Here is a 24,961-nt window from a genome sequence, read left to right on the forward strand (position 1 = left end):
AAAAATCCATTAATTAGGGTGATATTCCCTGAGTCAGGTATAAGTTTTTAAAGTCAGTATTATTTTAGTTTTTAATCAAAATTATTAGTTTCATAAGCTACATAGGATTGAATTTTTAAGGTCAGCATTTTTACGTAAGATTTAGGTTTTTTTTTAAGTCAGTCGCAAGGTTTTTAGGTACAAAAAAAGATTTTTGAGTTTGAATTGAGTTTTTTATGACAGATTTACTTTTAGTGAATTTCACCTTGAATTTCTTAAGATTGCAGAAATCAGTCTAATTGTATTGCGAAACATTTACTTTAAAAAGATGAACTTGTGTTAATTATAAAGAATCGGAGTTGTACTAAAAATAATTAAAATAATATTGAATTTTGATTGCTGTATTTCTAACTACCTTGAATAACTAGCGCTCAATTAAATATTATTTTAACACATTTAGAGTGAAACTCCAGTTCAAATATTTTACAGAAGTTGTAACGTTTCTTTGTTAGAAAAGGATTTTAAGAAAGATTGTCTCTTCGTCAACTGTTACGCGTTTGGCATTAACTTTTATAAAATAAGTTGAAAAGAAAAAAAAAATATTTTCTCTTCAAAGTGCACTTTGCGCTTAAAATTAACTTATTATAAAAAAGTTTTTTTAGAGGTAAATTGTATTTTTAAATCATAAGAAATTTTGAGGTTTTTCATAAATTAAAAAACTAAAAATTATCAAATTATTATTATTTTTTGAGCACTAGTCGACTTTGAGTCGACTTGAGATCGACTACGACGACTTACGACTAGTCGACAAAATTGATCAACGACGACGACTCAAGAAAATCCATCGACTAGTCACTAGTCGCGACTTCAACTCGACTAACTTCGGTCTCTATTCCTGCCAGATTTCTCTCTCATAAGAGCATCAGTGTGTAAATATAAACAGGAAAACTCCTCAGCTCCCTATTAAGCTATTATCATCCTTATAAAATCATGATGCACAAAGTGTTCCCTTTCACCTCAAATATTATCTCCCATTAATAAGGCTGTTATACACCCATGATGTTTACTCTCAAGGGGCGACTTTTATGTTTATTTTGAAGCTGCGCCAAGGAGAAAAAAAATGTGGGGATTCAGTGAAGTGTATTAAAACCGCGATTTCAACCAAATATTATTACCCTTATTTACGACTTCTCAAAAATATATTGACCACAAAATTTGAGATAATATAAAATATTTTCAATGGCCCGAAGTACTTCTTCTTTTGTGAGCATTCTAAAACGACGAAAAAATTTATTTACGTGATTTTTTTTCTTCTTCGGGAGTTATATAAAGATACTATTGAGATAAATTGTGTAATACCTGGAACAATAGGAAAAGAAGCTTAGGATATGTTTTTTTTTTCTTGGCAAAATGTTCGATTTTGTGGAGAACATTCAGGACATGGAATTTTCTCTCCTTCCATACTACTTGTCTTAGATTGCCTCATCGACATTGAAAGGATATGTTAAAAGACGGAGTATTCTTCTCTTTTCGATGTTTCTTTTAACAACTTTGAGCAGATGTGTTTTTTCTTCTTCTTCTTCTATAAAGAATTGTGGAACAGATAATGACAGAAAATTGCATAATGCCTATAGATAAATTCAATATACTCGAGATGGATTGGTAGGTATATCAATAAATCTAAATATTTCCTTCACAACCCACATTCCTTTATTTACAGGAAATATATCTAAGAAACGACATTATTTTACATAAAAATCCCTTTTTGTAGTTTATTTAAAAAAAAAACCTTTCTTCCAGCAATTCTGAGAAACTTGAGAAATACCTACCTACCAATTCTTTAATATAAATTCTATTTCACATGTTTTTGATACATATAAATTCTTCAGGAATTCACCCCATCCCTTTCTGAGATATTTGAAATTTCTAGAAAATATTCATGAGTAATTAAATGACATCTGAACGTACCAGAGAGGGATTATTGGCTGCTTATGAGGAAAATCAATGTTTATTTTTAAATCATCCCGAATCCTAAAGTAACAACACCAAAGTTAGTAATAATAAATTATTACCTATTTAGCAACATTTTACCGGGAATTTTAATCCCTTTCCCCTTAGAAGGAATTGGGAGTCATATTGCTGGTGTGAGTAAATAAATAAACTCTCTTCATGGACTGATATAAAGTGCTTTCCCTAACAGCTCAAATGAAGAAGTTAGAAAAACAACTAACTATATATAAATGAAAATCAGTGTACGTCAGGTTAAAAATGAATTATGATTTTCATAAACTTTCATGAGCAACATAAGAAAATTCATCTGCAGGGGAAAGTTCAAACCCTTTTAAACAACGATTATGTTTGAGATATCTCAAGTGTCTTGCACTTAATACTCTTACGCATTATGTATACATACAAAATGAAATTTGAACTCTTAACCTGTTGTTATTTGAAGCTATTACACAAATGATCATAGAGGTGTTATATTATCAACACAGAGATTAAAGGTGGGACTGATTCAACAAACATATTTGAGGTACCCTGCTTTAGAATGTGAAGGAGTCATGTATATTTGAACAAAAACATCCCCTGAGAGCGAAAGCCCTTCAGATCAATTTTGGAAATCTTCAAGGTATGCACGTATAGGGGAGTTTGTGGGGATAAAATGGGTACCTACTCTGTGTACAATCAACAATTAATAATCTAAAACGTGTTCGTCAATAGAGATTTTGATTTACATCACCATACGCGCCCACTTGTGAATGCTCAATTTATCACATTGAGTATAACCGAAGAGCAAACCATTTTGGATGAAAATTGCATTTCCACTTTTGATTATGGGCTTTTGGGGGGCCACACATATGAAAAAGTGGAGTAACAATGAGCTTGACAATGAGGGTATTTTACCTGGTACTGGACCGCATACTCTCGGAATAATCTCTAATATTGCTGAACATGATGGATCCTCGAAACATAACTGCCTCGCCAAAATACAGTTCAAAATAGCAATAGCTGTTTTGATGTTTGGTCCTGGAAAAGCAAAATGATAAAACTAGTTAAAGATACATAACACGTAAACATAATTATCTATGTATAGATTTTATTATTCACAATGTTATAGTGCTATACTAATTAAACATGGAATACGACGTAGGTACTTAATTAATTAACATTGTCACATTAGAAGGAACTCTTATAAAATATAATGCAACAAGATATTTCCGTATATTATACGAATTTCACAGTCTAAATTATTTTCACTGTGCAAGAGAGAGAGGGAGAGTTTAATTTTATCTTTTCTCCTCACATATTTCTGAAATAATTTCACTCATCTGGAAAATGTTAGAACACAAGTTTCCCCATTTATTTCCACACATTTCACAATTAGTTGTTGGGAAGCATTTAAAAGTGAATTAATCTCATAATGAATTGTTTCTTTTATGTGCAACTTTCCAAACTTTTCGATAGTATATTCACTGCTGTGAAATGCCCTCCTACACACCTCTCTCTCTCTTTTTGGTAACATAATACCAAGACCATCATTATGGATGGTGAATAATTGTACTCTTTCAGGAATCATCAAATACAACATTTTCCACGTAACACACTTCAAAAAACCGAAAGGGATTCATTCAGCATTGCCCCGAAAGTTCTCACTGTGAACCATTAGCTGAACGAACATTTTACGCCATAGAATAATTTACTAACAAATATGTACAGGGTGACCAGAAAATTAGGGCATGATTTTAAATGCGAATAACCTTTGATTGAATCGAGATATCTGAAAATTTTTGCCGCCAAAAGATGCGTAAACTCAAAAAGCTTTATTTGCTTTTTATTTCAAATCAATATCTTTAAAATTGTAGTCGCTAGAGCAAAAACGCGAAAAAAACGTTTTCTCCATGACAAATATACTGTTTTTCATGTCAAATAAACGCTATCTGCTTTTATTCAAAAATATTCTTAGAATACTTGAATATTTGGTCGCATAAAGTCGATATACACCTCTTTAATTCAAATATAGTAAAGTATTCAAATTCTTTAATGATTTTTGGATGATTTTAATAGGTTTTGAGAAACTCACCAGACATGAAATCCAGTATCGTTTTCCATACAAAATGTAACTTTTACATTTTTTACTCTAGCGACTATAATTTTTAGGATATTGACTTGAAATATAAAGCAAATAAAACTTTTTGAGTTTATGCATCTTTTGGTGGCAGAAATTTTTAGATATCTCAATCCAATCAAAAGTTATTCGCAGTTAAAATCATGCCCTAATTTCCTGACCACCCTGTACTTTTTTCTGGAGAAAATTTTATTTAAACATTCAAAATTATTATTTTTTTTTTCGTTTTATATTGTGGCTTTAAGGATTCTTATTTTTTGAGATCTTTAGATTCAAAAAAAAAAAAATTCAGAGATTAAAACAAAACAAATATTTTCTAAATGATTATTTATTAACCACAACAGAGACCTAACAAGGACCTATTGCAAAAGAGTTTTACACCAAAAGCCATTTCTCTCAGAATATTATTAACATACCATTTGTGAGCGTGTATTAAACGTAGTTCCTGAAAGCGTAATTACGGTATGATTGAAGGGAGTACTTTAGGCGAAGGAGGTTGAGCAGTGTAATTTAACCCTAAAGATCTGTGTTGGGGAGTACCTTGAGGGCTCATTACATTGTGACAAGAAGCATGGAAATGTCCTTAAGATTGGAACTAGATGATGTCACTCGCTCACTAAATCAATATTGAAATTATATATCGTTTTTTTTGTGTCACAAGAACATCTCTCCCCGTTCTATCGGTGGAGTACATGTGTTTTGTAATGTGAAGTACACTATCGCAGTCGCTATTTCCAGGTATACCTACACAAAGCGGCCGAAGCAAACAGCAATGAGTGAAATGACTAACAGAGCACTGCCTACACGATATAAATTATATAAAAGCTGAGTTTTATATAGTACCCGACTCCACACTGACCATTGGCTACGATATTGATCGACAATTCTCAGTGTTGCTAATTGAGGAACTGTATTAACCCATTATGGTTTTAGTACGCTATGAGTACACTCATTTGCCACTATATGCATATATGTATGTCTCCGTGTATATATATTTTCAATTTTATAAACATAAAAATCATGGAGGAAACGCTAAATGAGTCCTCAGGTTGTTGTAATTGCCATAAAAAGTCATCTAATTAATTTACTGTCGTGTGCTGTGGCGCGATTTTATCTCCCAATGAATTAGAGCTTATCTACCATTGGGGGTGACGCTATCTTCCCTATGTCCACACATATAGATTTGATTTCCCACTGTCGGGTAATCGTATTATCTTTATTTAAATCCGCTCTTCGCAAACAAAATATTGTCGTCTTTAAGCAAAATATTCACGACTTGTATACACATTCTCTCGGGCGTGCTAAATCATATTGTCACATATTTTCATATACACACCCACCCCCATACTCCCCTACTAACCCAATGTGCACAGGCAGAATAAAATATAACCCCTTCTGAATTTTCTACCTCTTTAAATACCATTACAATTTATCAGCTACCACCTACCCTCCTGACAATTTCATATTTCGGCTTATTTTGAATAAATCCAATTACCCAGCCGTTGCTCCACGACACACTTGGTGGAAAAGTCTTCGTGCTCTAGCAAATCAATACTCCATGTCAAAATCTGTTACGCTTGATTTCGGCAGAAATTCGATGGAAACTCTCGACTTAAATTACATCTTCAGCCCCCCCCCTCCCCCTCATACCACCCATATCCATCTACCTCGATGAGCTTAAAATTAATTTGTAAGATAGTATGTTCTCAATTACATAATCGGTGATTAAATTCCGTAACAGTAGCTTTAACCGCACACATTCCAATTAATTCAGAGATTTTCAATTTGATTTCTGGGAAATTTATTTTTTTTTCTCATACAAAAATTATTTTTTCCATCATTAAGAGATGACAACAATACGTCCTTTTAATACATATAGACAATATATTTATTTGCGATTTAAATGACATACAAATAAGTAGGATAATGCTTTTACTTCATTTACAAATCATTAATCAATTACTGATTGCACACATCGCAAAAAAAAAAACAAATAGCACGTATAAAAGTTTCCACGAAAAAAATCAGCTAGAGGTATTTTTGGAAATTAATAAAAGATAGAATTATGACTTTATTTATAACCCGCTATATATTTTTTAATTAGATTTTAAATTGATTTTTTTTAGCAATTTTTAGCACCATTGGAAAATAAAGACAGCTAAACGGGAGCGAATTAAAAGTCCATATCGGATGTATATTAATTTTTCATAGATTCAGAAAGCAAAAAAAAAACGTTTTATTTTTATTCTAGAAAATTGAATCAATTTATTTGATAATAAAAGAAATATTTAATATAATATAAAAGCTAGTTCAGTTTTTTTATGTAGTTTTATCGTATAAATCTAATAAAATAACTATCTTTTAACGGTAGAAGCCTAACTACCTTAACTACATAAGCCTCTAGGTAGTTTAGGTAGATTAAGTTTCAAGAGACATGTTTGACCCTTGGAGGATCGAGGTTTCTAACCTCAAAACTTTGACCCGTGCGTTTGCCTTAATTTTTTCTTAAAAGAACACTTTTTCACAGTTTTCTTTCTACGAACTTGAGCTAATTGAATTTCCCTACAGTTGAATGTAGAATTTATCATGAAATCTTACATAGATTTTAATTTTAAGACGATTTAACACTGGAGGACAAAACTGGTAGTCGCTGCCAATTCGACTTTTTTAAACCGCCATAGATTAGAATCTATTTATCTTATCTTGATAAATTCTACATCTATGTGTAGGGGACTTCAAATACTTAGAAGTTCGACAAAAGAAAATGTGGAAAAAAGTTTTCTTTATAATAAAAAATTAAAGCTTAAAGTTTGAGCCAGCAAAATCCTCCAAGGGTTAAGAATTATATTATCTGAACATTTAAGAATTTTGTTACCGCATGTGTATTATGAAAATTTTGATTAACCCACCCTCATGAATGGCAAATTTACAATAAGTTCTGATTTTCAAGTTGGTAAATTGCAGAGTTGAATTAATGGACAAGCAGAAAACAAAATGGTCTTCATATACGTATAAATTTTAGTTGATGAGTGGATAGTTTGAAAAGCGTATCAAAGTTCAAACTCCTAATTCTGAAACTTTTGATGAAACTTCAAAGGGATAATGTTCCCAAAGTTTTGTAATGGAGATGCTAGAATTTGGTTCAAGGTTTTTTTTTTATTTGTATACATATGTGTGTGTTTTCTTTGACTACAAATAAAACACTTTGTAAACGATGGGGAGGAAAAGGATACCTGAACGTCCCGTTGGTGTAGGCGACGATGGTGAAATGGTTGTTGTTGGAAGTGCTGGAGGCACAGGTTCTGGATTTGGTATCGGTGGATAAATTGGATCACAACACTCTCTTTCTGGGAATTCACTGCTTTCCGCATAATTCACCATACTAATTGCAATATATACAATATAGGCAAATAATATGGTCCCTTGCATCTTCACTGGATCCATTTCAATCTTAGAGGATAATTCGTTATTGCCCAAATTCATAACACTATAAAATACACTTTCACGTACATCTTCTCAGTGTTTTTTTTATTCTTGTTGCTATTATCAGTTATTTATTGTCATATTTATATAGTCGGTGTTTTATGATGTTTTATTAAATTTTCTAAAAGCAAAAGACAGAAAAAAAAGTTCAGCGACTTTAACTTAAGTCGATAGAACCCTTCCATGAAAGAAGATATCATAAAATAAAGAAAAAAATGACTTCTCAGCATCTTTACAAAAGCTACTTTAAATGCTTTTTTATATGTACAATTTTGAAGTGATCTGCATTAGCATTTATTTAAAATCCCGGGGATTTGTGGGAGGAATTCTTTTGAAAGTGGATAATAGTGAAACATTTTGCTAAAGTGAAATCTAATTTTCCACACGAATGCACAATTTATTCATGGACAATCCATTACCGAAGATACAACTTTCATTTATCTTGTATACAAATTCTCATATAACAAAATACACAACTTTAAATAAATATCCACTATGTGGGAAGGGGGAGGCATACAATTGCAGTGTTTGTCGTAAATTTTGACAGTTTATTTTTAACCCCAGAAAAATGGCCTATTCGAACATAGAAATTTAATTAAAATGTGTGTGATGGGGAAAAGTTTTATTTTTTCGTTGTATGTTGCGAGCTAAAAAAAATATATGTAGAGATTTATTGGTGAAGAAGTTAAAATCAGCGCGGTAATGAAAAATGGACGGTCATTAATTTTCTCCCGCAAGAAAAAATCGATAACTATAACATTTTCCAGCCTGAATACGAAATTTCGCTGCTAGGAGTGGGAGGAAATTTCTAAGGTGACTTCTGGGAGATGAATCCCCTCTTCGGAATATTAGGAACCATTATGCCACCCAGCTCAAATCACAACTTAATGTGAAACATCGTTATCATCACTTTTCCGAGTGAGAGCATGGATTTTTCCCTTTTCCCCTCTCTCACCATCCACCCTCACATTTTGCGGAAGAAGATGAAATACATTTCACTACAATAGCTAATCATTAATCAAATAATGTGTTTAAAATATCCACTCTGGATTTTTTTCCCTTTTTGCTTTTTTTCATGTAAGTATCAAGAGGATGGCATTTTCTCTACATACACTTATGTGATATATACATATGTACAATGGAGGATATATACGAGGATTTTTGTATCAACACACCGAACATACCACAGATTTCTTCGCATAAAAATGTACCCATAAAAATTTTATTCAGTGAAATTGAATCTGAAGAATGAAAAAAAAGCTAGACCCTTTTGCTGTAATTCTAACACTATTACGCTTGTAAGGGGAACACTACACGCCCAGATTTCTAACACGATATTGTTTCGTGTAATTTCAAAATATAAAACACTACCCCCCCCCGAGCATGTAGTAAATGGGTAGCAAAATGCGAATGTATTGCGTTCGTGAAGTCAAATATAATACTACTGAATTTATTATATACCTATATCATAATCATCCACATCTAATATGTATAATGCGAGATTTTTATATGTAGCTATATATATTTTTTTAAAATATATTTCCGAGATTTATGGGAAACTGTGATTCCCTTTTGCCCTTTTTTTCGGTCGACATCGGAGAATAGGAATGAAAAAAAAGCTCTCTATATTGAGCTTTTCTCCTCCTCTCTCTATATATTGTATATACGTACATATATTCATATGAAAACACTATATGTAAATTGTGAATGGTGGAATGATGTAAAAAAAAAGAAGTGGAGTGCATTGATTTTTGTACCCATTTAATTATTTTCACGATATGGATTTTTTGTCGTCCTCTTTATTATCCATTTTCCCGTGTACCTTTCTTGCAAGAAAACAAAAATAAACAAATGTCAAGTGAACGATATGGCAGACTTTTATCCTTGTTGATAGGTTTTTTGCACAAAATAGACAATAATCCATCGATTTGGTACCCCAAAAACAGGGTTTTTTTTTCGTCTCTATACTCCCATGAAAATTATTACTCAACTTGAGGCCCTGAGATTGTCCCCCATAAATATGTACAACACGATATGAAACAATCGAATATGAATAGGGTTTATTTTCTTCGTCTTGTTCCTCTCATTCACCACATACATAGCGTAGAGAGAGAACTAATGTGAGAGGAAGAAAATGCCCCCAAGGAATCACATTTTTGGTTCAAAAAAGAAAAAAAAGAAAAATGAGAGAAACTTCAATTTTAATTATATATCGATTGATGAGGAGAAGTCAAGGCGAGAGAAAAATACGGCAACTAACATGGAAATCAAGCTGTTGTAACACGAAAGGATGAAATCAAGTACTTTTTCTTTAAGATTTCTTAGACTACATTCAATGGAGAAATTCATCAAGTTATTGCTTTTAAATTTACATTTCACATCACGACATTTTGTATGAGACGCAAGTTGTGTGTTCAATTAAGCTACACAGTGTCACTATATTTTATTTAGTAATAAATCTTATTATTGTTTCTCCAGACACGTCAAAGTGTAAATATTTAGAATATTATTTTTTCTCGTATAAAGTGGTTTAAGTATTAAAGAACAGAAATTGATTTTTTTTTAGTATTTTTTTTTCTTCCTAAAGTTAGAATTCTTTTTTATGTGTAGTTTCGTTTGATTATTCCCGTGCTACGTTCTTTTGATTACTGACGCTGACAAACACTCTACAACCGAAGGGTGGCTCGCACACTGCTGTGGAAAATGATATGGAAAATCTGTGTGCTTGTGTATATGTATGGTGTGCGGTGGAGTACTTTATTTCCCCGCAAAAGCACTATGCGTCTCATTTTGGCCAAGCATCATTTGTCGCCATGTTGAAAAGAACAGAGTCACTGCTACACGGGAGCTTCCGATTGTTGGGGAGCCATGCCGAAAAGAGGGGAAATCGGAAAATCTCTCCATATAATATAAAAGGCAACCCAACGAAAAAGGACAACCATATAAGCCACCCCATTGAAATTTTTATTTGCTCGCTTCTTCATCCCCATCAACCCCCTCACGAGTATAAGGGTCTAGCGATTGTAATTGCTGAACAAGTTAGAAAAACCCCCCTCCTTGGACGTATAAGAGTTATACTTTTTTTTCCAACCCTCAACACATTTCACACTCTTGTAAGTATGTGCGATTTTATAGTCCGCCGAATTGAATAGTTTCTCTCCCAAGCACACACAAAGGGCATCTCGGCCAAGAAAGTTTCCATTTTCACCGGGAAAATCGATTATTTTTTTCCCACTTGAAGTTTTGCAAAATTATTTTACAGGATATCTTTTCTGGACCACGATGCACCTTTTATACCTATTTACCAGGGAGAGTAAGTTTTCCTTTTTTTTTTTTGGGGAGGGGGGGGGATGAAAAACTGATGGGCTTGCTGAAAGTTTTCTTGAAAAGCAATTATTCCCATAGGAATATGCTCAGAGAAATTTCTGGCTGAACTTTTGCTATATATATAGTACAAAAGCTCTCTATATATAGCACGTTTTTCTCTACAAACTGATAAGAATTTATTGAAATTTTTACCAAAAATTTATCAAGCATTACTAAAGTACAAAAGCAAGTGAATTGGAAGGGATTTAAATTGTTCAGTGTAGTGCGGGTGATTACATTTTCCAGTATAAATGTTAATCTACTTAATGGTGAGTTCTCAATGAAAATTCCCAACTGAAAATTTTCAAATATATCTCAAGTCTTTTGGTAGATTTTTGTATTACTGTTTATTGAGTTTGTATTACTAAAGTTACACGGGGTAGTTACCAGAGCATGCGCTCAGTGTGGAATTTTATAGCCCCAAACATTACAAAAAACTCCACACCTTCACCTGAATTCTCTCAATTATTTAAATACGTCAATACTTCACAGGAAGAAAAATTGTATATTTTAATATTTTCATTAAAATGTATGTAGAGGAACTTAGGTAAAATTCTATAATTTAAAAAGTTTCATCCATCTCGCAACAAAATACTTTAACAAGAGGCACAATGTGAATAACTCAATATAATCCCGAGGAATGTTTATAGAGAATTCCTCAAATTTTCAGTTTACCAGGAAGTTTCTCGCAATATACACCGCAGTTGTCTTGTGGTGGAAAACTTTTCTGTGGAAATGAAGATTTTTAGCGTGTTAAAATAATTAATTCACATCTATTTTCCTAATTGACTTGTAGAGAATGTCGCACGGAGGGTGCCATAAAGTTCTTTAATAGTGCGGGTTTATCGTGTAAGGCCCCCGTGTGTTTGAGGTGTATTTCGCCAATGTCACATGCAGTTACTTAAAACACTCCAAATATTGATTTATACTAGTTCAAATCACGCGAAGCCTTCAGCTTTGCACTCTCATATATAATATGCGTACAACATAATAATATATACATATGTATATATTATATGTGTGTGTAGTACAAGTTTTCAAATAGAATGCTCTTTTCTCTCTATTTTGCAATCATGCCAATTCAATTTTCATCACTGTGTAAGATTGAGTTGGAGTTATATTTTAATTTTCCCATAGATAATAAATTTTCCCCGGATTCACGGTATAAGAAGAAGGATATTGGGAGAAAGAAGAGAAGATAGAAAAAAAAAACTTCATTGGGAAAGTGTTATATAAAATATAGGTATCCATAAAAGTTTGGTTGGATTACGTATTACATATATTAAGATAAACGATTTACTTGAGTTTATTGCCATGTAAATCCGATTCGCTTCTTTTTAATGGAAAAAGCGATCTGTGGGACGAAGGGAAAACTCTATGACTTTATCTGCACACATAATAGTACCATACTACATAGAAACAAACTTGACTATATCGAAAGTCGAAAATGGCTCGGGGCTATATCCTCTCTATACCCAAAAGTAATATAGGGCGAAAGGCGTATACAGAAAGAAAGTTTCAAATCTTTGAGATATTACATACATGTATATGTAGATAACTTATATAACATTAGCGACATACGTACATACATATATATATGTAGGTATGTACTATACATAGCAAAATGACCTGACTATTAATAATTCTAATTTCCTTCCCTTCAAAATTAAATTGCGAAGAGATATGTGGTTGGGATAAAAGTTTTTATTTATATGCACAATAATTTTGCAAAATATCGTGAATAATATTACTTTTAAAACACTAATTAATCTTGTTGGTTTTGGTATGTAAATTATTTTGGAATTATTGCTAAATTATAGAGATACGCAAAGTGTAATATTTTATTCGGTTAATATGCCTTGCCTGATGTGTTTGGAAGAGTAATGAGAAAACTATCCTAGTCCACAAATGTGGGAGTCATTTGCCGCATACCATTTCACTTGCAAAATTGGCAAAAACATCATATTATGAGGGGTAATAACCCATGTTGGGAAGGAGGGTTGTGTGTTCTTATCTCGGTAACTGAAGAATATCATAATATAATAATGTATGTCTCTATTCGAGTGATGGCAGAGGGTGGCGAAAATCTTCAAGAGCTCCACACCGCATTACATACATATATGAGATTGTATTGGAAAGCACAAGCCGGGAGGAGATACATACCTAGCATATAATATGTATATTATATGTATAGAGAGCTAAAAAAGCACTTGGTAGCAGGAAAAGAGCGTGTTGAGATTGAGATAACAATTAGAGATTCGTGCTGAACAGTTTGAGGATAGTCCAAATGCGGCCATATAATTTGTGAGCACCCTTTCGGGAATCCCATGTACATTGGAACCACAGCATAATGGTCTCCGGTCAAAATAGTTCACCCATAAGTTCACTGAATACACAGCAGGGCGGTATACTACATAAACAAATTTATATTTTGCCAACAACCAAATCACACGTAATATCCTTATGAAATACTTTCGGAATTAACACCCAGAGATTAAGCAGACAGTCCAAAAGTTGGTTGGCAAGCAAATTGTTTTGCCAGGTGCCAACAGTTGCAAGGTGTAGGGCACACGTTTAGTTTCATATTACATATAAACTATCTCTATACAGCCCCCGTTTCTCTCTCCCCACTACATAACGATAAAAATAAATCTGTTACAAATTTACACTGTAGTACTGGAAAGATTTTTTTCTGCAGGTTTGTAAAAAAAATATACAATTCATACATATACGTATACCCCCATGTCTCTTCGAATGGAGTCCAAAATCCAAGAGTTTATTCCAAGATAAGAGAGTCTGGCTTTTCAATTCTCACAGGAAATAATGTTTTCTGAACTGAAGCGTGAGGAACATTTTGGTAAATAGGAGTTGTATCCACACGGTTGTTTTTTTTTGTTGTTGTTGTTAAAGCCCTCATCCATTATATACAATGATTTTTATATATAACTATTTACATTTCAAGACTAAAAGTCTTGGAATAGTTCTTTTTTTTAATTTAAAAAAATAATTAATTATAGTAAAATTTTATGATGAAACTCACCAATGATGACCACTATGATGACTGCTCTGAACATACTTAACATGTTGCAGTGTAAATAACCTGAAATAAAATAAAATAGTTTTAGAGAAAGAAGTGCAAATAAAATGTAAAAATTATATTATTTGTTTACCACTTGAAGATAATTTTCCTTTAATTGAAACATCAAACGCAAAACATTTTGAGAAAATGAGAAATCGTCATGAATTTTCCACACAGTGTTTCGCAATTAATTTTCTCTGTGTATAGTTTAGCACATATGGGTTACGCCAAAATTATTAATGAGCCTACAATTTCAAATGGAAAAGTGACCCTGCTGAGAATCTTGCCCGTCTTTAACCTTTCGGTTAATTGAGGAGTTCAGCTTGAGCAGTTATTCATTCCCTTATATGAGATCTAGAGCTATGGTTAGTAAAATATATAGAGAGTTTAGCTCAATATACATTTTATCAAGCCGCACACTATATAATACTCAGCTGTATCTAATAAGTTTAAAGAATTTTGAAATTTTAAAAGCTTTTAATATTTATTTGTAGTTTTTTGCTCTCGTGTAAAAGCTTTAATATCTTAAATTAACTCCTGGTTAAAAAGAAAAGCCCTTACTGACGAAGACCGGATTAACAAAAATAATAAAGCTCTAATAACGTTTATTGCTTTCAATAATCAGAATGTTTTTAATCCTTTGTCTTTATTTTGGAATTTTTTTTAGATTTAAAATTTAGTATGTGCGCAAAGCTTTAGAAGAAATTTATGTTGCCGTATTTCTCGGTGAAAGCTTTATGCTTCGTCTTTCGTTTTTAGTCAGTTACAAAGTTAGTTTGAAAGCACAAAAATGTCCTGTATTTATCATGTGATAAAAAAGGTCATGTGGGTTCAAGCACAGGATATAATCTTGTCAGCAGAACCTCCAACATAGAGCATATGCATCATGCTCAACTCATATTTATAGCAAAAGCTCGCACACCGAAAGCTTTAATGTTTTCGTCACAGAGCTTTTTCGGTTTGTGCTTTATATACTCATCCACCCGGTAGAATGAATTTAATGGGGTCGCAATGGGACTGAAGAAAAACTTCTCAACGGTATGGAATTTGTAGCTTGCATAAATTTTCATTAAAATTAATGAATTAGGGGGAACTAAAAACATGTTATCACTAAAACTTTACCATATTTAATGGGTGCTTTGTAATTTGCCAACCGTGAATAAATTGTATTCTCTTTTTTAAAAGGGTTACTCCTTACACCGAAATTGGCCATAAAAATATTTATCCTTCATTCCAATTTGTAGGTTATTCACACATAGTTGAAACAACAATGTAAAGAAAGCGTAACAGCAGCAATTTCAGAGGAAATATTATTCTATAATCTCCATGTAAGAGACATGAAGAATTTACTACACTCTGCATATAGCCACACTGTTCTAAAATCATTGATCCTTAAACAGATTTCTTCCAATTAAAATTGTTTGTGCTGAAGAACAGATATCTGCTGAAATATTCATTTTTTCAGTCAATTTTTTTTAAGTTGGAGTTTTTTTTCTTTTTAATTGGAATTCATTGTTAAAATGTCAATTTGGCCCTCGAATTATGGGAAAGTTTATGAGAGCATTATGATGTTCAAGAGTAGGTATACATAAAACTTTCATAATGCAAGTCCCAACAGCAAATAGGTCAACGTAAAAATTCTACGAAATCACTGCAGAGGGCAAAAATCCAGCCCAGATTGTTTAACCATGGGGGAGGCTTTTGTTGTTGCACTCGCGGTAAATTGCACGCCGAAAGGCTTTTAAGGTGGGGGAGGTGGGACAACACTAATTTGGTTTTTGAAGTAGCACTGCAGAAATTCTCATCATTTACTGCGGACATTATGAATAAAAGTGACTTGATAAATATGTACATACATATTTCTCATTGTATAATGTATATGTGTGGTTAAAGCCATTCTTAAATTATCATAATATCATTTTAAACATAGCAAAATGCTAAAGATACATAACGAAAGTAGAACATGGCAATTGAAAAGCTTTTTTTCTTCTTTAGGGTAGATAATATGCAATGTGAATTATTTCTACATAAAAATTTCCAATTCGTGAGTTACGTCAATCCTTTCCTTCAGTACGATATATTAATATGCTCTGATGCATAAGATATGCCACGATAAGTACCTATTTATATAACATGGTATGCTATATATTTGTTAAAGTGGATAAAAATACCTACAGAACAAACAATAACAAGAAACTGCAACAGGTATATTAAATTGTGCTCGTTTTGTATTTATTAGGGAGGAAAACATGTACTAACTAATTAATTACAAATTAATTAGGTAGTACATGAACGCTTTTGTGGAAAAACAAATAGTGTTTCCTGATTCTCTTCACCGGTAATTATTCTGTGGTTTTAGTGATTTGCTGTGTACATCTTTCTCTTCTCATTTCATTCAAATTGAAAGACGTTTTAATTGTTATCTCATGGATTCATTCACTATTAAAATTTAAAATCTTCTAAAGCATCTAAAAAATTGAAAGAGAAAAAATTATGATTAAAAAAATTTACGAAATAGATGAACGTTTCATGTTCAAAAACACGCATCCATTTGCAGAGAAAACAGAAATAAAAAAAATCATATAGTCCTTGATAATGCACATACGTTATGTGACTCGGTACAGCATGAGAGCATACATATGTATGTGGAATACCAACTAATAGTTGGAAAATCAATTTATCTAATTTCCTCTTATATTTAATCGGGATAAAAGCTCAAAACATATTGTGCTTTCGTATCAAATAAACTTTTCAATGAAATTGTATTTGCAAATAGCGGAGGAAAATGTATTTTTAAGAAATGGAATAACAACAAAACAGAAACCAACTACCCAGGGATTTGTATACAGGGTAGATCTAGGTGGGGAGGTGGTGGATGATGGGAAATCAATTGATAGAGGAGGATAAGGGTGGAAGATATGAGTGGAAACTGTGAGTGTCTAGGCATATTTTCCCAAGGATAGTGGCCTCTCTTGCATTCCAGCAGAGTGAGTTTAAGCACTGGGTGCGGATTTAGAGCAGCTCGAATGTGTCTCGAATACCACAAAAAGGGGGACCTTCCCCTTATTTTTCCTCCTATATCCGCAGTCGATGGAGTGTACATCAAATGAGTGTTCTTCTGGTGGGGTGAAATTATATCTGATGCGACCATCAAACTTAAAGGTGAAGTAATATTCAATTGGGGTTAACCTTAGTCTGTGTGTTAATGTGCCTTTGTACCACCAATACCACCGTGACACTTTTTGAGATAACAATTATCCCCCAACCGTTCAATAGTCATATTTATAACTTTACACACCATCATTTCCATATAGCTCGGGGCAGGTGATAGTAAATTAAAATAACGACACATTTTTATGCTTCACTCACATGAAATTTTAATATTTTCTTTCCCCATAGGCTAGTCCCTGAGAAAAAAATTTTCACCATGCCAGCTTACTGGCCTTTTTTTCGTCAGTACTCTGCGTTGATACCACTGCTTTCCCCATAGGCTAGTCCCTGAGAAAAAAATTTTCACCATGCCAGCTTACTGGCCTTTTTTTCGTCTTCTTTGCAACCCTCCTTCCACCCCCTCCCCTCACACCACTTGTATGAGGCATATTTTCCCCATGCAACTTATTATCAATTATCACTTCCAGGATATACATATAACTGTGAGAAAGAGCATAAGGACGAGGGAAGTTAGGGAATGATATGATTTTCACATTAAGAAAAATTATTAATAACTAATTGATAGCATAAAAAGAAATAACATTGCAGCAACTTACGTGGAAGAAGCGGAAAAAATATTTTTGGCCTCTCTCACGAGCTTTTATGTCATGGGGTAATCCAAATTCACTTTACAACACCAAATCAATCAATCACTTTAAGTGAAACTCCGTATGTAATATATACATGTGTAATTGTATGGCTGGATAATTTTCGCATGAACACCTTTAAACCTTCCTCACCTCCTCTATATATCCTCTCTAGATTATGTGTTCAACAATGCGCTGAGGGTTTGGGGGTGGGGGGATATTATTTTATTTTTAGAGAATGGGAAATTGAGAGGGAGATTCACTTTTCGTTATTTTAGGGCACTAAAATGATATGTATTGAGTAATTGACTTTAAGTTTTTTGTCCTTATTAACTGTGCATCCACCTTAATCTAGCGTCAGGTGATTAAATATTCAGCCCAACAATTTAATATTAAATACTGATATGTATAAGAGTCAGTTACTACCAAGTCTTGGGATCACATTAGGGAAACTTCATGTTCCGTGCCGTACATTGGATGTGTGCACATCACGGCCTTTACCGACAAACTAACATCACTTCAAGGTTTCCCGTGCAGCACTCATAAACCATATCATGCTGCCGCAGAGAGCTTTTGCGTCAACCATAAGCTCTCTCCGTAGCTTTCTCCCCTGAGATTTTATAAAGGGAAAAATGTAGGTGAACGTGGAAATTCATATAATATGGGATGTCTGTTTGTGACCCGGAGAGAGAGGGTTTACGAGAGAATGGGAGCAAAATTCAGGCAAAAGAGTGAGCTAAAGAGGGTGCTAAAGAGAGGGAGAGAGAGTTTAGGAGCTTAAGGGAGGGGAATGTTGTGATGTTCCGTATATACATATAAATTCAACAACCGAACTTTCTCTTGTTTCACTCCTTCTATCAATAAGGCCCAAGAAAAATGATTATGCTGTAGCCATAAATATTCCGATACTCATTCAAATTGAAATATTTAACAGTACAATAGCGCGTGGTATATAAAGCTCCCTGAGCTCTACCCCTACACATATAATATGCCTCTCTCCAAGTATAGATATAGAAAAAACACAAAATTTATATATAAACATGTGTCTCTCACATTGGCAACAAATAGGAAATAATTGCGATTAATGGAAATTTCGTTTAATTCTGATGGATTTTTTTTCTGGTCCATTATGCCTCGTACAATATGTAATTATTCTGTCCTTTCATCTCCACTCCCTCAGTCAGTAATTATTCCCAGGTATAATTTGCACATATTTTATTACTAGTATAATATCAATTGATTAATTCAGCACTCTCAATGCACGATTGCACCCACTTTAAACAGAAAGCGCGTGGTTGTAATAAATGTATTGAAGGTTGGGAGTCCTTGTGGTGGGTGTTTTATCATTATGATCATGGCATTTAAGTGCAATTTAGGTTTTAACAATGAAACCCGTAAACTCGTACTTGTAAACGGAAGTATTATATTCTAACATAAGCACATTAATTTTTCTTCTTCTATTTTTTTTTGGCTAAATAAACAGTCACGACCAATATCTGCACAAGCACGCTACTTCGGATGTCATAAGTTTATTGGTATTTGACATGTAATGGGTAGTATCTATACTGTGGGAAAGTACCCTCTCTTTTGCCACAAAGATGGTCAAAAATATTCGGAAAACAATACTAATTAGACGTAGAAAGTGATTTAATGCTATTAGCTCCTAAATAAATATCCTTTTTGGGGTTCACCATTGACCCGAGTATTGCATTACAGCTCGGCTTGACTTATGGAATCCCACATAAGAATACATGTAAGGGTCTGGAAATTAAATATGTATGTACTACCTCATGCATACTTACAATTAAGGTGCCCATAAGCTCAAACATGCGTATATATAGTACCTAATGTATATTACCAAGTATGTAATAAAATAGGAAATGAAGTAAATTTCCAATCAAGCGGAAAGAACAAAAATTTCCCTTTAAGGATTAAATTTAAAAATAATATCCTTTTTCCCCCCGTTTAATTGCTCAATCGAACAAGTCAAACCTGTGTATTGTTTTAATCAATCTCACGATCAAATATGCAAGAAGTTTGAAGACTGCAGCAGTGTTGTTGCAACTTCCTTATATACATGGCTGCGTGAAAAGTTAGTGTCAAGACAACTTCCTCTCTATTTGTGTACTATAGGTATAGTATAGGTAGGTGCTCATTGCATTATGTATATTGTTTATAAAACCTAAAGGTATTTTGGGTTGTTTCTTGCGATATAGTGGAAGCATTCCTTGTTTGAAAGTAAGCTTATGTAAATTCATCAAGACCATGATTTATAGTATACGAACAACACTACAGATACCTACACATTATATATTTAATCCCAAAGCTCAGGTGAGAATTGGGTGATTGGCCATAAAGGGATAATCTTAATTATTTCAACGAAATTCGCACAAATTTGCTAGATAACCCAAATAATCTATGTTATATAAATAAGAAATTTAAATGTGAAAATTAATTAAACTTGTATCTCATTCTATTTTAAGCAATCATGTTAAAATCAAATGAAAAAATCTTTTTGGAAATTCAAAGTTAAAAATATTCTTCATACTACATTTTACGTTTAACACATTTTAATATATATTTTTATTGAAAAATAGTGCTTTTCCTCTCTGCTATATTCAGTGCTTTCAAAGCACACGTTGGTGTGGGAATAAAAGAAAAATTCTGCTTTCCTTTAAAATTGTAAAGAGCCAGAATAAAAATCATCTCATACGTGGAGACGTACGCGAGAGCGAGATTCCTTCTTCAAAAGAAAAATAAAACAACATAATTCCCAAATGAAGTTAAATCAAGCAACTCCATGCAACTCGTGTGGAACCACATTTATGGCTACAGCAGACATTATGTTATGGTGTATGTAGCGTTGATGTATACCTACCTATGCTACACATTATATATTAAATCAAAATGTGCAAAGGAAGAAAAAAAAAGATAGAAAATTATGCTGAACAGCGTATTCATGATAAAATCTTCAATTAAAATTTTAAGGATGATGGATATTGTTGATAAGGACAGAGAAAGAGAGAAAAAAACCTTTTCTTTCCTCATTGTTTAGCAAATGAAGAGTATGGGTCAGTGATTTTTCAACCACATTGCTAAAAAAAACGAAGAAGACAGGAAAAAAGCATTGTGGCTAATGAGGTCAATTGCTTGCCCTTCAATCACCTTTAACCTTCGCAATATAGTCTTATTTATAGGGATTCTATCACTCCAAGAGTGCGTCTGGTGGGAAGAAAAGGTGATATTTTGCCCAATTTGGGGCTGCTATTGGTGGAAAACATGAAAACGCTAGGAAAGAAAAAAAAATAAACGTTTGATTGGCACCTTCTCAGGGCTTAAACATAAGGAATTGATTTATTAAAGACTAGATAGGTTTCCATGGCAAATTTGGCATGTTGTTTATAATAATATCAGTCATGGAAATGATTTCACTATTAAAATAATTACCTCCAAAGTTAAGGCACAAAACAAGGAGGAAAATATTCTTTTTTTTTTGTGGAATAAGGAAATTTTTAGCATTTAAATGTGCAAAATATACAAACAAAAGTTCATGACAGAAATTGCCTAAATTGATAAATAAACCGTACATATACATGTACAACGATGCCTTTGCATTATTTCCATATTTTGAACATACAATATTTAAGCAATATAGAATTGCAGCTTGAAATCTGCAGTAAGTGTATATAATTCTCAGCTTTTGCGCAATAGCCGTGCTGGGAATGCTGATGTAAAGAGAGGGACCAGTAAATACGGAACAAGCTGAATATCAACTCAACTTTCTATGTCTTCCTTTGTCAAACAAGTGAATAATACTTATAAATAATTCATCGCCACGTAAGCATAAATCATAAATTAAAAGGAAATTAAATTCTAATATTTCATCATGAGAAACAAACTTTTGCTATATTATACTGCAAGCCTATACCATGGAGAGATATATTTTATTCAAGTCCAGAAAGTCAAACTTCAATGAAATTTTAGTCTGAAAACTATCAACGTTAAATATTTACTTAACTTACAAAATGATTTTCGAGCGAGTAATTTTCTCCTTTACAGTACATCGTTAAAAAAAAGATGTACATATGTACATATATAGATACATTGTTGTATATACATACCTACATATAAAACTCTTCACATCACAACTTTTCTCATGCATCATGCAAAAATAACACACCTCCCCTTCTTCGCGCCCCAACCAAAACTGCCTGAATAATAAATATTTTGGGGGATGTAAAAGTAATTGAAATGAGGTGCAAAAAGCCATTAGAGATGCTGTAAATGTGCACTCTTTTCACGAGAAGAGTGTGACAGCACATGTGATGGTGTTTTTTTTTGTTATCCCATCATTGGGGCACTTAAGGAAGGAGTGTTACGGAATGGGGTGGTAAAAAAAAAGAACTGAAAAGTGAGAGTTGAAAAGTTTAACCATTTTAGCACCATCCTTGACTATATTCATGCGTTTCACATCTCTTAGGGCAATGTGCTCGAGTACCTCGCCTTAAATAAATATGAAATTATTTTGTCAGGCAAAAGGGTAAAACCCTTTTCCCACCCTTTAACTTTAATTAGGAAAAATACAGGAATATATCTCAAAATAGTCACAATCTCCAGCAAAAAGCTCTACATATTAGAGAAGAATTCCACATAAAGCACTTAATTTTGCAATAGAAAACTTTAATCGTATACAGAGACTATTTTTAAATTGTGTGAAAAATACTGCAACTTCTCCATGATGAAGGTTTTATTTGGACGGGAGTTTGTGCTTACGTGTGTGGGATTATAAAAGGAGGATAATAAAGCCAAGGGCTAATTCCCAACGACTTTAATATCCCTTGGAAAATTTTCAAAATGCCTAATTTGTTTTTAATATTATAATACACGTGATTAGTATGCAAAATAAGGGGCGCTGCGTTATTTAACATTATATTGTGTAACAAGAAAGCCTCATGAAAGGTCAGAGCGGTAGCCAGTGGTTTTTGCATATTGCTTTTCCGATACAATCAATATGTTGTGAGGGATAACATTTTATGTGATTGGAAAAGTTATGTGAATGACATGGATTTATACATCATCAATTCTTGGAGCAAAAATCATTTTTATTATGAAAGCATTTAGAGAAGTCTTTAATATTTCTTATACTTTAATTCATTTGATTTGGTGGAAGTTGCGAAAGTTGAACATTTTGTTATAATGTAAAAGAAAGAATCCAAAATGTCAATAATTATAACTCTTTTATTAAGTTCAAAACTCAAATACAAAACTATTAATGAGGATTGGAAATCTAACAGAAATAAAATGTTTCAATTAGACTCCTAGATGGAAGTTTTAAAAATTCCTCTTCTTTTTTTATTAATACTTGTATTTATTGCCAACGGAAGCACTTCCAATAGATGAATACAAAAAAAAAAGAAGCTTTCAACAAGTCACAAGAATTGGAAGCTTTAAATTTATTCTTTGAATCGTGAAAAATTTTATAAATGTAAATAAATTTCCAATAGGAATTATTATGTACGTGCGCATAGGTAAACATTATTATTGGCTTTTCTGGAATTGAACGTTTCCTGATTGCAAATATTCTCCCATTCGGGGACAACCGAGGAACTACATATAAGTGATGACTTTTCTCCGATCGGTGGAAATTCATATTTGAGGGGGAAATTCTTGCTAGCATCAAACTAAAAATAATATTTACTATAACATGAAAATATGTGAATAATAAATGATGTGGCAAAGAAAGTTGTTTTCTCTTGATGGTTCATCTTGTGCAAAACTAAACTCAATTATACAGCATATATATACATGTAGAACAGGCGCATGTGGAGTACTTTTGAGCACTTTTACTATTATTTTTCACACTAAAATTTTGCTGAATTTCCCTCTGGACTTTCTAGTGCGATGCTGTGTATATATATATAAAATGTTGGGGGGCTATAACAGGAGCATATTTTACCACTAAAGTATGGACACAGAAAAAACGATGAATATTCTCACAGTTCACTCGGAAAGAATATGTATGGGAAAAGGGAGAACTATAAAAAAATCGATGTAATTTTTTTTCTTCGAGCAAAAATTGCAATGTGTAAAGATTGGTAGAGATTTTTGTGTGGGGAGAGGAGGAAAATGTTGAAAACCATATATACCCATATGCTTATGAGGGAGAAGACTTGCAACAAGTACGAATTTCCGGAGGAAATAAGCATCTCAAGTTATCCGCATTAGATTTATGAGTTATTTCGTCTGCCTTTGACGGTGGAAAAATTCAAGAGGAAATCAATACCAATTCTTCATCAAAGTATAACATGTTGCAATTGTGTTGAAGTCGCAAATTTATTTTTCAAAATATGACGATAATTCAATATACTTTAACTACTTCAACATAATTTCTTCTTCTTTTTTTTACATAAAAATGAAACATTATATCTTTCTCTTTCACTTCTTTTTTTTTCCTAGAAAATATAAACTAAATTTCAATGAACAATCATAAATTCTCTGTATACTTTTATTGCGATATTATATCGATATAAACTAAATAATTTGACCCAAAAATGCGTGGTAGGTACTAAAAATATAATATCTATATAGAATTTTCTATAAATCTCTAAATGGTACTTAAGTGTAATAAAAAATATTACGCAAATAAAATATATTTACTGACAACATAAAAGAAAGAACTAACATAATAAATAAATACTGCAATGAACACTTTTATTTGAGATTAAAAAGATATTTTCTTTGTACTACAATAAAATTATCTTTACTCTAAAATGAATTTTATAATTTAAAATGGGCTGATGTGTTTGTAAATGACAGAAAAATATAATATAGATAAAGCTCGAAAAATCCATGATATTCGCTTATATTTTCACCAATTTTCGGTGCATGTTTATTTTTGGAATTACGTGTTTTTCCATCTACCGCAGTGGCAAACATACATGTAGTTGTATACCACGTGTACCCACTTATACATATTATTATTATTTAAACTTAACAAATACCATGAGTATTTTATTGTGTAAAATAGTTGAATCTCCTAAAAATATAAAATTGTATTTTTTTTGTTGAACAAGTATATAATAATTGAATGACATCCGATACAACTTTTTTTATTATACATATAAAAATTTA

The 24,961-nt window shown here is 32.6% G+C and overlaps 3 protein-coding genes across 9 annotated transcripts in view; all 3 read right to left on the bottom strand.

Moving 5' to 3' along the window:
* Nucleotides 1-18,318, bottom strand: part of LOC129786411 (uncharacterized) — a 41,614-nt gene extending 23,296 nt beyond the window's left edge. The window contains exons 1-3 of one of the 7 annotated variants that reach the window (XM_055821420.1): nucleotides 17,801-18,318; nucleotides 13,995-14,054; nucleotides 2,884-3,006 (exon numbers count right to left, since the gene is read on the bottom strand). In XM_055821420.1, coding sequence (XP_055677395.1) covers nucleotides 2,884-3,006; nucleotides 13,995-14,037 — 166 coding nt within the window. In that variant the 5' untranslated portion in view covers nucleotides 14,038-14,054; nucleotides 17,801-18,318. Of the gene's footprint in view, nucleotides 1-2,883; nucleotides 3,007-7,338; nucleotides 7,710-9,345; nucleotides 9,503-9,848; nucleotides 10,239-13,994; nucleotides 14,055-17,800 lie in introns of those variants that run through there. The other 6 variants (XM_055821416.1, XM_055821415.1, XM_055821418.1 and 3 more) reach the window with 6 other exon arrangements.
* LOC129786413 (calcium-transporting ATPase sarcoplasmic/endoplasmic reticulum type) overlaps nucleotides 1-24,961 on the bottom strand; it is a 642,650-nt gene that overhangs the window by 520,771 nt on the left and 96,918 nt on the right. The gene's annotated exons all lie outside the window — the stretch shown is intronic.
* LOC129786498 (3'(2'),5'-bisphosphate nucleotidase 1) overlaps nucleotides 1-24,961 on the bottom strand; it is a 1,077,868-nt gene that overhangs the window by 494,924 nt on the left and 557,983 nt on the right. The window lies entirely within an intron of this gene.

The sequence above is a fragment of the Lutzomyia longipalpis genome, chromosome 1 (assembly GCF_024334085.1).
Source record: "Lutzomyia longipalpis isolate SR_M1_2022 chromosome 1, ASM2433408v1".
Taxonomy (NCBI): domain Eukaryota; kingdom Metazoa; phylum Arthropoda; class Insecta; order Diptera; family Psychodidae; genus Lutzomyia; species Lutzomyia longipalpis.